At 49.9% G+C, this 14,599-nt stretch overlaps 1 protein-coding gene across 1 annotated transcript; it reads right to left on the reverse strand.

Moving 5' to 3' along the window:
• Window positions 1–11,942: 11,942 nt before the first annotated feature.
• Window positions 11,943–14,441, reverse strand: vimr2 (vimentin-related 2; the record flags this gene model as incomplete). Its single annotated transcript, XM_080008228.1, is given in 4 exon segments — window positions 11,943–12,035; window positions 14,209–14,291; window positions 14,294–14,346; window positions 14,431–14,441. Coding segments are annotated over 4 exon segments (240 nt in total).
• Between the last annotated feature and the right edge of the window lie 158 nt (window positions 14,442–14,599).

Below are 14,599 nucleotides of genomic sequence, written 5' to 3' on the forward strand. Positions count from 1 at the left end.
ATTGAGATGCTGCGTGTAAAAACAAAAACTGGAAAAAATTGAAAAAATCGAAGTAACCTGGTTGCCATGTCACTGTTGACAGGAAGCAGGCCTAGGTGTCTGGATGTTTCAGGCAAGATGAATGACTGGCGCACTAAGAAAATGATTTCGTAGTGTGTTTCCAAACCCTAAACCAGCCATCGCCCCAGGCTACGGCTGCCGACATAAACTGTGACATGTGTGATTTCTTACCCTGAGCCCAAATTATGATAGTTTGGACTACTGGTGCTCTGGCTCTGGGTCTGCAGAGCCACAAGAGGTGAAATTTGTTATGAGCAAAAAAAAAAAAAAGTCAGGAAGTGATACACAAATAAAGAATTAGAAAAATCTGCTTTACCTCAGTGAGATTTTACAGGCAATCCCAAAACCTAATGTAGTTGAGGTTTTGGAAATTGATTTTTGCCATTTATATGGTTGTAAAGTCTATAGGCTACACTAAAGGCTATGCTCTGATGGTGCCCTGTATCTGGATACAGTGTGTTCATATACATATACCGTCTGGGGACGGTAGCTCAGGAGGTAGAGCTGGTCGTCTAGTAATCTAAAGGTTGCTGGTTGCTGGTTCGATCCCAGGCTCCTCCTGCTAGCATGCTGTAGTGTCCTTGAGCAAGACACTTAACCCCTCATTGCTCCTGATGGCTGCGTCCGTCGGTGTTTGAATAATTGTAAGTCGCTTTGGATAAAAGCGTCTGCTAAATGACGAAATGTAATGTAAATGTTCATATAGAATGAATATACAGTATCTATAATATACATCATCAAATAAAGTCTGTGTCACATACATTATTATTGTTATCTATTTCAGCTCTGTACAAAATATATTATTTTCACTGTCAGGTTAAAGGGCTTTGGCAGCGCATGAATAATACGCAGTCTGTTCTGAAACATAAATGTAAATGGTGTAGTGTGATGTAAATAGGCCTTCGTTACAGTACAACAAAGACGGAGCTTAGCCACTGAGGGTAAGTGCAAGGGAGCAAGCCATTTAGTAAAAACGTGAAGATCACCTAAATGCAAGGGTGGCCTTGATCCATGCAGGCCATCTGCCAAGAATCCAATACCGCAAATGGCTGGATCTGTGTAAGCCCTAGGCCGACGATAAAGTCACTATGCTTAAAAAGACGCGGACATCCTTTAATGGGGATGAAAGCCACTGCTGCACAATACAAGTCCTGGCCTCTTTTCTTTTTTTGGTTTTTCCCCCCACTGTTGCCCGTAGCCAAGACTTTTATCCGCTTCCATCAATTGAGCTCCCTGAAGTTGATTAATTGAACACTTAGGGACAAAAGGCAGACTTTTATCAACTTAGCCCGAAACTATCCGACTGTGTGGAGTTTAGGGAATTAACGGGGAACAAACGGGCTGCTTTTGCTTCATCCCTTCACCGTGAGCAAAGTCAGCATTAGAAGTAGAACCCAAAAAAAATAAAAAATAGTTGATGGACAAAATATTTGAAGTTTGCATGTGGGGTGTGTTTGCCACCTGCCACATGACGGACGTGCGGTGAGTGTGAGGTAAACTGCGGGCCACAGCTGTCAGCAGTCTCTTAGTTATAAACGCGGCATGGGACTGCAGATATGAGGGGGGTTAAACCCTCCAGCGATGACACGATAGGGGAGCCCGGGGTTACGTGGTCACACCGCCACCATCCATAGCCGGGTATAGGAACGGAGCGTGAAGGGCCTGTTTGTTTGTGTGTGTGCGCACAAGTGTGCGCGTGTGTATTTAAGCATTCCTCTTAAGAAAACAAGGCGGCACGTTGAGGTTTTTCTCAGGACTCGCAGCCCCCACGCACCGCCGTGCCCCCGTCCCTCCCACAGTGGAAGTCCATGACCCCTATAAAAAGAGGGATGCCCGCTTCCCTCTACCCTCAGGCCTACCAGCCCGGCCTCGGGGGAGAGGGGGCCCGGTAATTTATTATTTGTTCCCCTCTTGCTAAGGAAATACTTTCTCAATAGCTCTCTCCGCTTTGTATATTTTTACAATTCTTATTTTCCTCCTTGATTCAACCCCGCCCTTTTCTCTTATTTATTTGCTTTATAAACACCAGCTTGGTCCTCGGACTCGCACCGTGCCTTGAAGAAACCTTGAAAAAAAAATTGCTTTTCTCCACCCAGACGACAGTGTTTATTTGACTGGGTGATCCAGGAGGGATAAGGGTATTTCGGGGATACCTATGCGTAGGTGAGAGCCGTGTTGAGTCATACAAGCTGATCTGGTTGCCATTACCTCAAAGCCTTAATCAAATTCCTCCGCTGCAGATCGGGGATATGTTTGAGCGACGCGGCGGGATCGGATGTCATAATCCCGACCCGAGTTCCCGTCACTCTGGACGTTGAAGGCATTCCTGCGCCGCGCGAAACGGGATGTTATGGACACGGCATTATGGTCGTGTGAAATTGCTCATGTCAGCGCGGGCGACTCAAGAGCAAATTTGCGGCGAAGCAAAGCAGCCGCCCGGTTTGGATCCCTCTCACTGGATAGGACACTTAGGCAGGGAGGAATTTTAGGGAAGACGACTACCCCCAAAAACGGTCTCATTGAAACATGGTACACGTAGATGTCAGATGTTTTTTTTTTTTATACTTTGTCTTGCTCTTAAATACGAGTTGCATGAACTTGCCAGATTGACATAATCAATATAACTTTTTCACAAAAACTAAAAAAGGAACATCCCCCCAACTCGCGCCCACGGTCACAGAGGGTGACGTCGCGGGCGAGACGGAGTCCTTCGGGCGAAGGAACCATACTCTTATTCACTTGTTTTCCACCGACAGGAATCACTTATTTCCCTTTCTTTGTTGGTGTTTTGGCTTTTCCCCCCGCTCCCCCCGTCTTCGCGAGGCCAAAGGGATGAAAAGGCCAAGCCGCTCGCTGACCACTGACCCATGACTCAGCTTTGAAACTCTCTCTCCCCCACCCCAAATCAAATCGTACGGCTTGGAGGACGAGATGTGCCAAGTCCTGCCCCCGGCCACTCCATGTCACAGACGGGTTAACAGGCATTTCTCCCAGTTGTCAAAGCCGTGTTAATGGGTGATCTGTGTGTGTGTGTGTGTGTGTGTGTGTGTGTGTGTGTGTGTGTGTGTGTGTGTGTGTGTGTGTGTGTGTGTGTGTGTGTGTGTGTGTGTGTGTGTGCGCGGGGAGGCCTTATGGGGGGGAATTATTTTTTTTTTTGTTTTCATGCACCAACTCAGGACAAAATGTCCTCCCATAAATTCAATCTCGGGATCACAAAGGTGAGAAAAGAGGAAAACTTCAACAGCTTGGACCTTCCCCCCCGGGGGGACCTAGAGAGGAAAGAGAGATTTTAGTATTAACCACAAAGTGCCAAGGATGGAGCACTCCCGGGAGGTAAGTTGGGTGGTTCCTCTTTATTCGGGCGGCACATGAGACGGAGCTCTGGAAGCGGCGCGGGGGGGGTGGGGATACGCGTCTCATGCACCCTGTCGTCTGAGGGCATGATGGAGCACTCTGACCCTGAGAAAACAGGCGCGGCGGCTTTCCTCCAGGGCCGGCCATGTTTCACGTCCAGACAATTAAACAAGTCACCGCGGGCCTGGGCCCGGGACCTTCCCCTCACACCCCCCCACCCCCCCACCCCCTCCCTCCGTTCACCTATTAAGAGAACCCAACGTGCCGTCACCACGGGGTTCACTGACTGCGGCTAATCTCATCTGATCTGTTATTAGCGGCATTTTTCATCTTTACGGCGGAGCTAACAAGCCTTTGATACCGCTAATCGCCGGGAACGCCGGCTCCTGAGGTTATGCATGAAGATGAATGAATGGTAAGGCTGCGACACATTAATCATCGTCTTGTCTCCGCGGTAAGGGCCAAAGCGCGGAGCCCAAAACAATGGAAAACATTATACAGAAAGAAACGCTGGACACATTCGGGAGAACTGTCGAAGGTGACGCATGCCGCACGTTTTGTCAGTTCGAAGGGTGCAATTTGGCGCTTGCACTCATAGGGAACAACGCAAATAATGTTAGTAATATTGATGAACCATGTCACAAAATACAAGCACGAACCGTTTGGGGAAATCATTTGGAAATGACTCGGGGTATGTAAAAGCTATTAGACGGTGACCCGCCTTGGCTTGGTTAAAGACCGTCTTATTGAAGAGTGAGAGCTGCTCCTAGGTGTGTCAACAGAGAGGTCAAGGGTTAAGAGCGAGTAATCGTACTGTGTTTGCACGGCGGGTGAGGGGGGTACGGAGACGGACCGGAGGTGATTGGTATGCAGCCGCACACCCGCCGAAGCGAGCGCGAGTGTCTATGCGCGTTGCTGTTTGACGGTGTACAATGGGGTTTCAGGCCGACGGGGATTAAAATATTTCTGGGCGTTATCAACAACGGGCGACAGGCAGCGCAGACACACGCTTCTATCGTCTATCCGCCACATGCCGCGCCGCCGTCGCCCGAGATGAGACGGTCCCATCCCTCTTGCGGCCCCGCGAGGTCATCTGCCAGGACCGGTTATCAATGACCCCCGCGCCGACGCCCCAGACAGCTCTGATCGGTCGTGATCATTTAACTTCTGCTCAAATTGCTGCACGGCGCTTGACGCTTCGTGCCGCAGTTGATTTAGCTTCGCTTTTTTTGTCATTTCTATTTAACCGCTCTGAATCCGTGGAAGGTGGTGGGGTGGTGGAATGGGGCGGGGGGGAGGGTCTACCAATGGTTCAGCCAGCCAGTCTCCCGTCACAGGCTGCACAGCCTCGCCTCCTCCTCCTCCTCCTCCACCAGACCCCTGAAAGAGACGGAGGACTGGATGAATCGCAGACAAACACTCACTCACTCTTTCTTCTCGTCCATGTTTATTGAAAAGGCCAAGGGACACATTCACATGCAAAACACACGTTTACACCCATTGCACTCTTGTGCAACTGATTTCGAAACACCGGTCGTTGCTGTTCTTTTTTTCTAAATATCTTCGGACGCGATTGATAAGATCAAGTAGAGGGAAATTGGATCATTGCAGCGGTCAGCATTACCCCCTCTCTGTATGTTATTCCTGTCTTCATGAAGCCAAACCACTTTTTTTTGTTTTTTTTGCCTAACCTTTATTTTTTATTTTTTTTTTAAGCAGACTGAATCTCATCAACTGACTCATCATTTCGGGACAATGGTGCCGAGGGTCGGCCCAAACTGCGGTGAGAACGTTCCGCGGATGAGGCGCCACATGGCAAGGAACTCTGCTCCATCGACAGCTCTCCGCAGCACAAACAACCGCCATTTTCATTTCTTATTCTAGCTTTAAACCGCGACACCCAGAACACCCGGTGAGTAAAGGAAGCAGAGACGCTGTCAGCGTCAGACGAAAAGCGAGTTTTAAAACTGTGGCAAATCTGTTAATGCAAGTGCGTGTGACATTAACAGGCCGGCGCTGCAAAGAGCCGGGCAGCGCTCCAGCGCGCCGCTCTGGCGGTGTGGGGTCCTCTTCGCCCATTCTAATCAGGCGTAGTTTGGGGGGGGGCTCTTCCGCAGTGGAGGACCGCAGCAGACTCTGCGAGGGGTCGGGGCGCAGTCAGACGGGGAACACTGGGACACGGCTTTAGACAGGGGGGATGTCCAACCCGCGGGGCTACGATGGACAAAGGGCATCGCTTTACAAACCTGCGAGGGGACGGTAAAACCTCCCAACCAGCAGCAGCGATGACTTAAAAATATCTTTATCCACACATATCGCAAATGACAAATTGGAGTTTTCTGTGAGTGTTATTATGTTGTTAATATATGTTTGAGGAAGATAAGAGAGCAGCGGTATGTTATTGGGGCGGGGATTATATGAACCCCAATAACATTTAAGGCCACTTGCGCGTTTATGAAAACTATTCAACTGTTCAAAGTCCATAATTAAAAAACACTACTGTCATATTCTATCAACATTTTATTCCGATTTAAACCATTTGTTTAATTGGAACAATAAAATGTAAAGTTACCATTGCTTGATTGTAAAAGTGAAACAGGGAATCTTTAGTAGAGCAGTGGGCATTTGGCAGCAGGACACAAACTGTTGTTTTTATCAAAAAATAGTGATGTGAGTCCCTCACTGATCTCTGAGAGATAAAAGATCGGACCCGCCGGCAGCGATCTCCACCTCAACAAAACCATCTTCCCCCGCAGCGATCCTCTGTAGTCTTCACACGGATCCATGGCTGGGGCTCGGAGCATCGGCCTCCCGGAGCCTCATCTGCTCCACCGTGCACGCAGGCTGATGCACTTGTATTATCACGTGCGCACACACACACACACACACACACACACACACACACACACACACACACACACACACACACACACACACACACACACACACACACACACACACACACACACACACACACACACACACGCACGCATGTGTACAGACCTGCAGGTGAGAGATTGGGGGGATTGTTGTGGTAGCACCTAATAGTATGCAGCAATGGACCAGTGATTCAGAGGATGTATGGTTTTAATCTTGCCCCCCTCCTCCTGTTTCCCTCTCTTCTGTTTGTCTTCTACCGCAATGTGTGTGTGTGTGTGTGTGTGTGTGTGTGTGTGTGTGTGTGTGTGTGTGTGTGTGTGTGTGTGTGTGTGTGTGTGTGTGTGTGTGTGTGTGTGTGTGTGTGTGTGTGTGTGTGTGTGTGTAATGTGTGTAATCTCACCGTGGTGAGTTTCTTTATCTATTTCAATGTCGTCCTCCAACTCCTCATTGCACTGATGAAGCTCAGCAAGCTCCATCTCCTGTTTGGAAATAGGCCGCACTCTGAAATAATCATCGTAATTCCTCGGCGTGATATTACGTACGATTTTGCAGTACACATCCCGCGGCGTCTTCTCATGGCGTATTATTTTGTAATGCTCTCTATCCCGCTGTTGTACCAAAGAGGAGCCAAGGTCACTATACAGCGTTCTCCATTTGCTGCCCGGTCTTCACCCTAACCCTTGCCGTACCATGTCCTCTACAAACTGTAATGGGGTGGTTCAGTTTGGAATACAATAGCCAGAAGAAAAAGAATACAACTTTAACTTTATTGATCCCCGCGGGGAAAACCACGCTCTGCATTCAAGCCAGCTCTACTGCTCGCCACCGGTGCGGTTTTTGGGATAGCGAGCGCGGCCAAGTGGGAGAACATCCCAGAGTGGAACCAGGCCAGAGGGATTACAGTTCCCACCTTGTCGGGCCTCGGGATAACTTGCTGAGAAGAAGCACATCTGGGTTTGTCTGCTTGCTCTGCTGCAACGATGATGTATAAATAGATGTAGAAAAAAAATGTACGAGCGCTAATAACGTGATTATAGCTCTATCGGGAAAATCATTTTTCACTCTGCACACAGGGCGCGGCGCTCTGTGCGCGGCTTGGACACTGGCCAGCATCGGCTTTGTGAAAGATGGTTCCGAGCCGTATGATCACCTTGCAGCACATAACAACTGTAGAGTAAACCGAGGCACCCCCACCCCCAATCAGACCAACCTGATAGATAAACCATCGATTATTCCACCTCTAAAAACAAACTAATGCTGGTTTATCCCTGCCCCGATGTCGGGGCACGTAGCCTTGCTGTGAGTAATTACGGCAATCAGAGAAGATCAACAATTAGCTGTCAGAGGCAGATGGGGAACCAGTCTTGTCTTTCAGCTCGGCCAGAGACGCTGAGAGACCCTCCATCACCGCTCACACAGCCCATTATGACTTTTCAACCTGGACATCTCACTTACTCACCACAAAGTCCCATTTTAGGCTGAGCAGGAGAAGTGAGGCCCAGTCGGTTGTGTTTGTTGTGACGGTGGTGTGTGTGTGTGTGTGTGTGTGTGTGTGTGTGTGTGTGTGTGTGTGTGTGTGTGTGTGTGTGTGTGTGTGTGTGTGCGCGCATGCGCGTGCGTGTGTGAGAGAGAGAGAGAGAGAGAGAGAGAGAGCGAGAGAGAGAGAGACGCAAGAGGCATTCGACCCTCTCAATGCCTGCGTCAGGGCTGATTTCACCACAATCTGTTTGTTTGGCAATGTTGTGTCTCAGTGAGAAACCAAAATACAGTAGAGAGAGAGAGAGAGAGAGAGAGAGAGAGAGAGAGAGAGAGAGAGAGAGAGAGAGAGAGCAGAGCTGACTGAAACCGCTCTGTCCCACGGTCGGAGCAAGGTGAGCAGAGCTCAGCTCATGTTCTGCATATTAGGGAACGAGGGCTGGAGTCTCGGGCGCTCTGCTGTGGTTACCCTGGGCGCTGTTCATTTAAGGAGCTGGAGCGCCACAAACCCCAGCAATGAGAGGCAACGCCATCGCGCTCGCCAGGGACGCGGCGCGGCGTCGGCCGCGGCCGGACCGCTGATGGATACTTGGCGTTCCGAAGTTGAGCTGCGCGGCGGTTGCTGCCGTAGCCCGGAGACGCCGGTGATTAAATGAGTGACAGTTTTATGGTTTGCCTACTGAATGATCTCTGGCTCCCTGTACCGGACACGCTGCCATTATTCCCTTCAATGGATCGCCCCCCACCCCAGAAGGGGGGATAAAAAAATGGATGTTTTTTGAAAGCGGCCCGATGAAGGTTTATTTCCACCCTTCCATTTGTGGGAGGAAGTCTCCAGACAGGCGAGTGTGTGAAGTTTTAAGAACTTTATGACGGACGGACCGGGTGGGGGGTGGTGGGGGTGGGGTCGGGCGGCTCAGCACTGTAGGCACTGCGAAAGACCGTCCTTAATAAGGAAGGACGTCGACGGTAATAAATCCCGCTTGAGCCGAAGCAGAGCCCTTCACGTCTCCCCGCCGTAGTGTCGGCAGGATAAACACTCCGGTCAGCAGGATCTCCCACACTCTGTTGCTTTACTGTCACTCAGCTGCTCTCCACTCCCTCGCCCCGCTGTGGGAAACCATTCATTTTTCGCCATTAGGTCTGATTTAGTAGCTGACGGCTGAGACGCAGCCTGCCACGGGTTTTTTTTAGGTTTTTTTTTTCATCCTGAGCATGAGAATCTCACGTGGAAAGAAAGCGTTGAGGAGAGAAGTGACTTACGGGCTTTAAATGACGGGCGGGCGAGAGAGCGGAACCGAACGCAGGGACCGCTCAGCGGTTCCTCCGGCTCGGCGCCGTCCGCTGTCTCGGGCGAGCTCTTTCGCCCGTTGACCCCGGCGCTTCGGACCGCTCCGCTTGCCCTCCCTCCCCGGACTGGGATCAGAGGAGGAGAAGAAGAAGAAGAAGAAGAAGCGGACGTGCCGCACCGGACGTCACAGGGTTTGCGAGGGCTCGCTCCAATAACAAACTCTCACTGACCCCGGAGCGGGAAAAAGTCCAATTCAAACGGCGGAGTTTTGCCTCAACGGGGCCATAAAGAACAATCAGAGCCTCTGTGAGCGAAGGCCGATGCTAAAAACCTGAATGGAAGCGCAACATATTCCTGATTAGAGGGAACAAATGAGACAGCAAATTCGCGGCACGAGGATGCACAGGTGTGTGGGCGCGAGCCAACAATTACCATTGCTGTGCAACTCGCCCACAGCAATCATTTTAGCTTTGAGACAATTGCACTCTGTAATGGAGGCCATGCACAGACAGCCCCGTGTCCAGCTGGCGCAGGAGAGACTCGGGAGGGGGTGGTCAAAACGTGTGGAGGTAAATTTGGGTCCCAAAATAACACACACACACACACACACTTGCAGACACACATACGATACCTTTGAGCCTGTGGATGCTGGCCTGCATGGCCACACACACACACATACACACAGACACACACAGACACACACACACACAGACACACACACACACACACACACACACACACACACACACACACACACACCACAAGTACGGCTAAGAAGTCTGGGAAGTCAGCCAGCAGTTTGATTACAACCCTGACCTCTGGAGGGGGCAGACATCCGTGACCCATAAGCGGTCAAACCCACCCGCGCAGCAATCTGACCCCAGCGGAGCACACACACACACACACACACACACACACACACACACATATATGCAGGGATACCAAGATGGACAAAGGCATCCTGTTCTGGGCCGCGACGGTGCCCAGACTCTCGGGTTCTTCGCGGGTGTTGTGTTCAGAGGCAAGCAAAACAACTGGGATGGTCCCTTTGTGATGTGTGAAAGCTCAGGTTTACACTGCGGCTCAGCTTGACCGCACAAAAAAAAGAAAACAAGGGTTAACTAATTTAACGGGAGGGCGAGAATGACAGCTGCGTCCTGGATGGTGGAGGGTGTGTGTGTGTGTGTGTGTGAGTGTGTGTGTGTGTGTGTGTGTGTACATCCATGGCATGTGTGAGAAAGAGAAAGAGGAAACATAAGCACATTTATCTGCTCGTTTGATGCCTGTGGAATTACAGTGACGCCGACAGAAACACAGGTTTTGATTCTGGCAGGGACCACCCGTGCTACACGCACGTGCTGCATGCAGCTCTGTAAAGAACTTGAAAGCCTCTGTCAGATGTGTTTGTGTGTAGCAGCGCACACGCTGCCGTACCTGCAGGCGGTGGACAGCTGGCAGTAGCACCGCTTGATACGCGGGCCCCGGGTGATGTCGGGGCTGCAGAACTCCATGGCTGCCACCGTTCCTGCAGCCAGCTCAGGGGTCTCCAGCAGACGGCTCACCGCCTGCAGATACGCACGCACACACACACACACTGCATGAAAGACACACACATACAGTATGTGTGTCCTTCCGCAGGCATACAAAACTCCTGTGGTTACATGGTATTGCCTTCACATGTACGTCCACAGCTTCTAATACCTGTGCCTTGGTTTAAAAAAAAAAAAAAAAAAAAAAAGTCTCTGAATAGATTAAAATGAAGTGTTTTGAGACGGCGGCAGCCCGCCGCACATTCATCCCCCCCCCCCGGTCACTCCACCTGAATAACGATATCGCGACCGATTCATCACGGCGGTGCTGGAGGGGTGGTGGCGGTGGAGGGTGTTTGAAAGTGCCGATATTAGCAGCAGCTAATGAACAAAAAAAAACAAAGGGGTCGGTGGGATGGGGGGAGACTTCTGTTTTCATTTGGTATTCAGCTGCGTTTCCCGGAATGTGAGTTATCGAGTGTGTCCCAGAGGGAGTGTGTTAAACGCCGGGCGGCCCGGCTTCAGAGAGAAAAACACAGTGTGATGGAGTCGCTGCTGCCTCTGTTGCCTCTCCCTGCCTCCTGCTCCTAGATCTGATACTGGAATGCGTCTGTCATCCCCTGGTGAGGTATAGGGGATATAATGGGGCGTGTGGATGTGGAAGGGTTGGAGGGGTGCTAGTGTGTGCCTATGTGTGCAAAATGGCAAGTCGGAGATTGCGTTTCTGTGTGTGTATGTGTGTGTTGGATTTATATAGACTGAACTGAAAGAACTGAATTCCTGAATTTCCCTGCAGGGATCAATTATATATATACTGTGTGTGTGTGTGTGTGTGTGTGTGTGTGTGTGCGTGTGTGTGTGTGTGTGTGTGTGTGTGTGTGTGTGTGTGTGTACTGTATGACCTTCATGCAAGAAAGTCTTAGTTCAGCCTATATAAATCCATCACACAAATGAAATAGATCAACACAGTTGTCTGTTGCATTCAGAGCACCCCTGCCTGGCCAAAGTGCTGAATGCTGTGGCCTTTTTAAGGCCATAAGTTCATCCCTGTTTGATTAAAATTATTGGCCATATGTTTGAGAGTTTGCTTTGACAAAAACCTCTTCACCTATGCTAACACAAAGCCAAATAAAAAACACTTTGCTGCATATTGCACCTGTAAGGACCACTTTGATTAGGGTGTTTACAATTGATTGATCCCAACTGCATGAACCTGAAAAAGCTTCTGAATTGAGTCACGTACGCGCACCTCCAGCCACGGCTATAAAAAGTAACTCAGACCACGCCAAGTATAATTTAGTCCAATCCGGAAACTCATATTATGAGTTTGACCGCCGTCACCTACATCTCCTTCATTGCTTGTGCTCTGCCTCCATGCCGGCCAGTTGCTCTTCATAGATGTCCACTTGCTGGGCTAAACACTCGGCTGCCACCGTGTCCACGTCCTACATGATAAAGAAGAAAAGCACTGTTGAGGCATCTGAACCATTTTCACAATTTAATATGTCACAGAACCTTCATGCAAAACTATTTGTAACTATTAGTAGGTAGGGACAGTAGGTGGGTAGATAGGTAGGCAGGTCCATGGGTAGGTGGTTATAGGTACAGTAGGCAGGTGGCGCAGGAGGTAGAGCGGGTCGTCCAGCAATCAGAGGGTTCCAGGTTCGATCTCCGGCTCCTCCGGGCAACACGTCGAAGTGCCTTTGAGCAAGACACTGAACCCCCTCACTGCTCTCGTTAAGCAGGTCTGCGCGGTTGCCGCAGCCACCGAGGTGTGAATGGGTGAATGTGAGGCATGTACTGCAAAGCACTTTGGGTAGTCGCAAGATCAGCAAAGCGCAATATAAAATGCAGCCCATTTACCATTCAGATACTAGGCAGGTAGATACTCCAGCACACCGTGGCTTGAAAAGTACCGTGTCATCCTCCATTTTGCCCTCAATATCCATCGCAGCACCATCCCCAGTTGTCACTGAACAGCAAATGGACACCCCGCTGCAGAGGAAGAAGAACACAAAGAGCTTGTGCTGATCGGAAACAAAATCCTTGTCCACCGTTCCACTCACCGAAAAGGGTCTTTAACTCATCTACCGATTTTGATGTGCCTGAGTAACTGGTGAGGTGCTGGCAAGCCACGGTTACAGCGGCTTGCCAGCGTTTAGACGATTCCAAAAAGGGCTTCAGTGGTAAAACCCTGGAGCGTCACTTCAGTGTCGGGGTTTCTAATAGACAACAATCTGCAGAGTCGGAAGCCCAGTGCGTGCCCTCTCTGTTCAACCTGGAGATATACTGCACGGACGGAGGGATCCGGAATACAATCAATAACCATGCTTTCCTTTTTACCAGATCTCGGAGGCCAGCCTACCGTTCCTCAGGCCCCAATTCAGAGTTAGTGCAGGCCTCCTCAATCAGAGGTTTTGGGGTAATGTCAAGTCTGCTCCAGTCTCCTTTTTTCCCCCCTTTTTTCGTCTACCTCCCTGCCTGTTCCCCCCACCAAGCCCCATCACCCTCCAGCTGCTTTGTGTTCAGAACCGCATAACTCAGCACGTTACGGGGCCGCATTACCGCCGTTGTTACATCTGCATGAGAGAAATTAAGGCCCGGGTTAAACGATGAGGAGTGATTGAAACAGCGCCTGTCGCGTTTGGCTTGGCCGGGACTCAACAGGGTTTTTGGCCCATGTGTGGGTGCGCTTCCTGGGACTATAGGCCAAGAGCTGAGATTGCACCATGGTCGGCCACCCAGACAGTGAGAACAGTGGTGATAATCACCCTTGGAGAGGAGAAAAAGAGAGAGAGAGAGCCAGGCAGAGCCATTGCTGGCGTGAGTGAAGACGTTCGGTGAAGAAGGGCCCGACTGCGGCGAGAAGAGGCATGACCACACTGCCATCTAGTGCTAGGAGTACATAATCACCATCCCAGTCAGTGATTCCTGCAGAGTTCAGCAACCACCATCAGGTATTTGCCAGGCCCCGGTTGGTAATTGATGAAACTAAAATGTTGTGTTCATGGATATTTGACATTGCCTCCAATAGGATTTCCTTTCCAATTATTCTGTACTGACATAATGTGCTATCTTTCCTAAATTGGGCACAAAGGCTATTACGAAGGAGAAACATTTTATCCGTCTCACAGGTGCGAATGCACTTAGAGCGCACTCATGCACGTGAAGAAAAAAAAAAAAATAGTAAATGATTGCGGTAGGAATTATAAGACCACCATCGGGCGACATGGCTCATGTAGATACACATTCATTCAAACAACCAACACATTTTCACATACGCACATATGCAAAAACAACAGACACAACAAAATGAATTTCCACATGATAAAGCGCTTTACCCACTCCTCTCGCAGTCTCTTCACCACAGCATCCAGGCCGCAGTCAGACCCTAACCCTAACCCTAACACCACAGTGGTGGAGGTGTTGTAAGACACCCGTTTGCAAGACCCAAAAAGAGGAAGAGATTCATTCTCCTTCTCCAAAATAACGAGCCTACATAGTACAGGCACCGTCTCAATATATAGTACAATAGGGGAACAGAAGTATGCAGGTACTTTATCATTCACTATGGCCAAACAGTGGCGGTAAATGAGTCATAACATTTTCAAGCCTCACCAGTTCAATGAGTCTGACCAGGCGATCACTGAGGGAAGCGATGGCAGTTCGGTCTTGGTCAAATCTGCTCAGACCCTCCTTGCCTTGGCAGCCAAGAAGTCTAACTTGTCAGGGTCGCACTCGTGAACCGCTGCACTCCTGTGTAAAGGGGACAATGAACAAAGGGCACCTTCCATATGCACCGAACCCACGGGAGATATTTAACCCACCTTCAAGGCTCGCCTTGAAGCCATGCGTACCAGCATAAAATGTCATATTTTCCCACTAAAGTCCCACTATTGCGTGCATGTTTAAGCCAGATCAAGAGCAAGTACAATCTCTTGACTATCACCAACCACCAGCAGATCATCTGGACATTATTGCCAAACCCTTCTCATGTCCAGGAAAACGA

Source organism: Zeus faber (assembly GCF_960531495.2).
Source record: "Zeus faber genome assembly, chromosome: 10".
Lineage (NCBI taxonomy): Eukaryota > Metazoa > Chordata > Actinopteri > Zeiformes > Zeidae > Zeus > Zeus faber.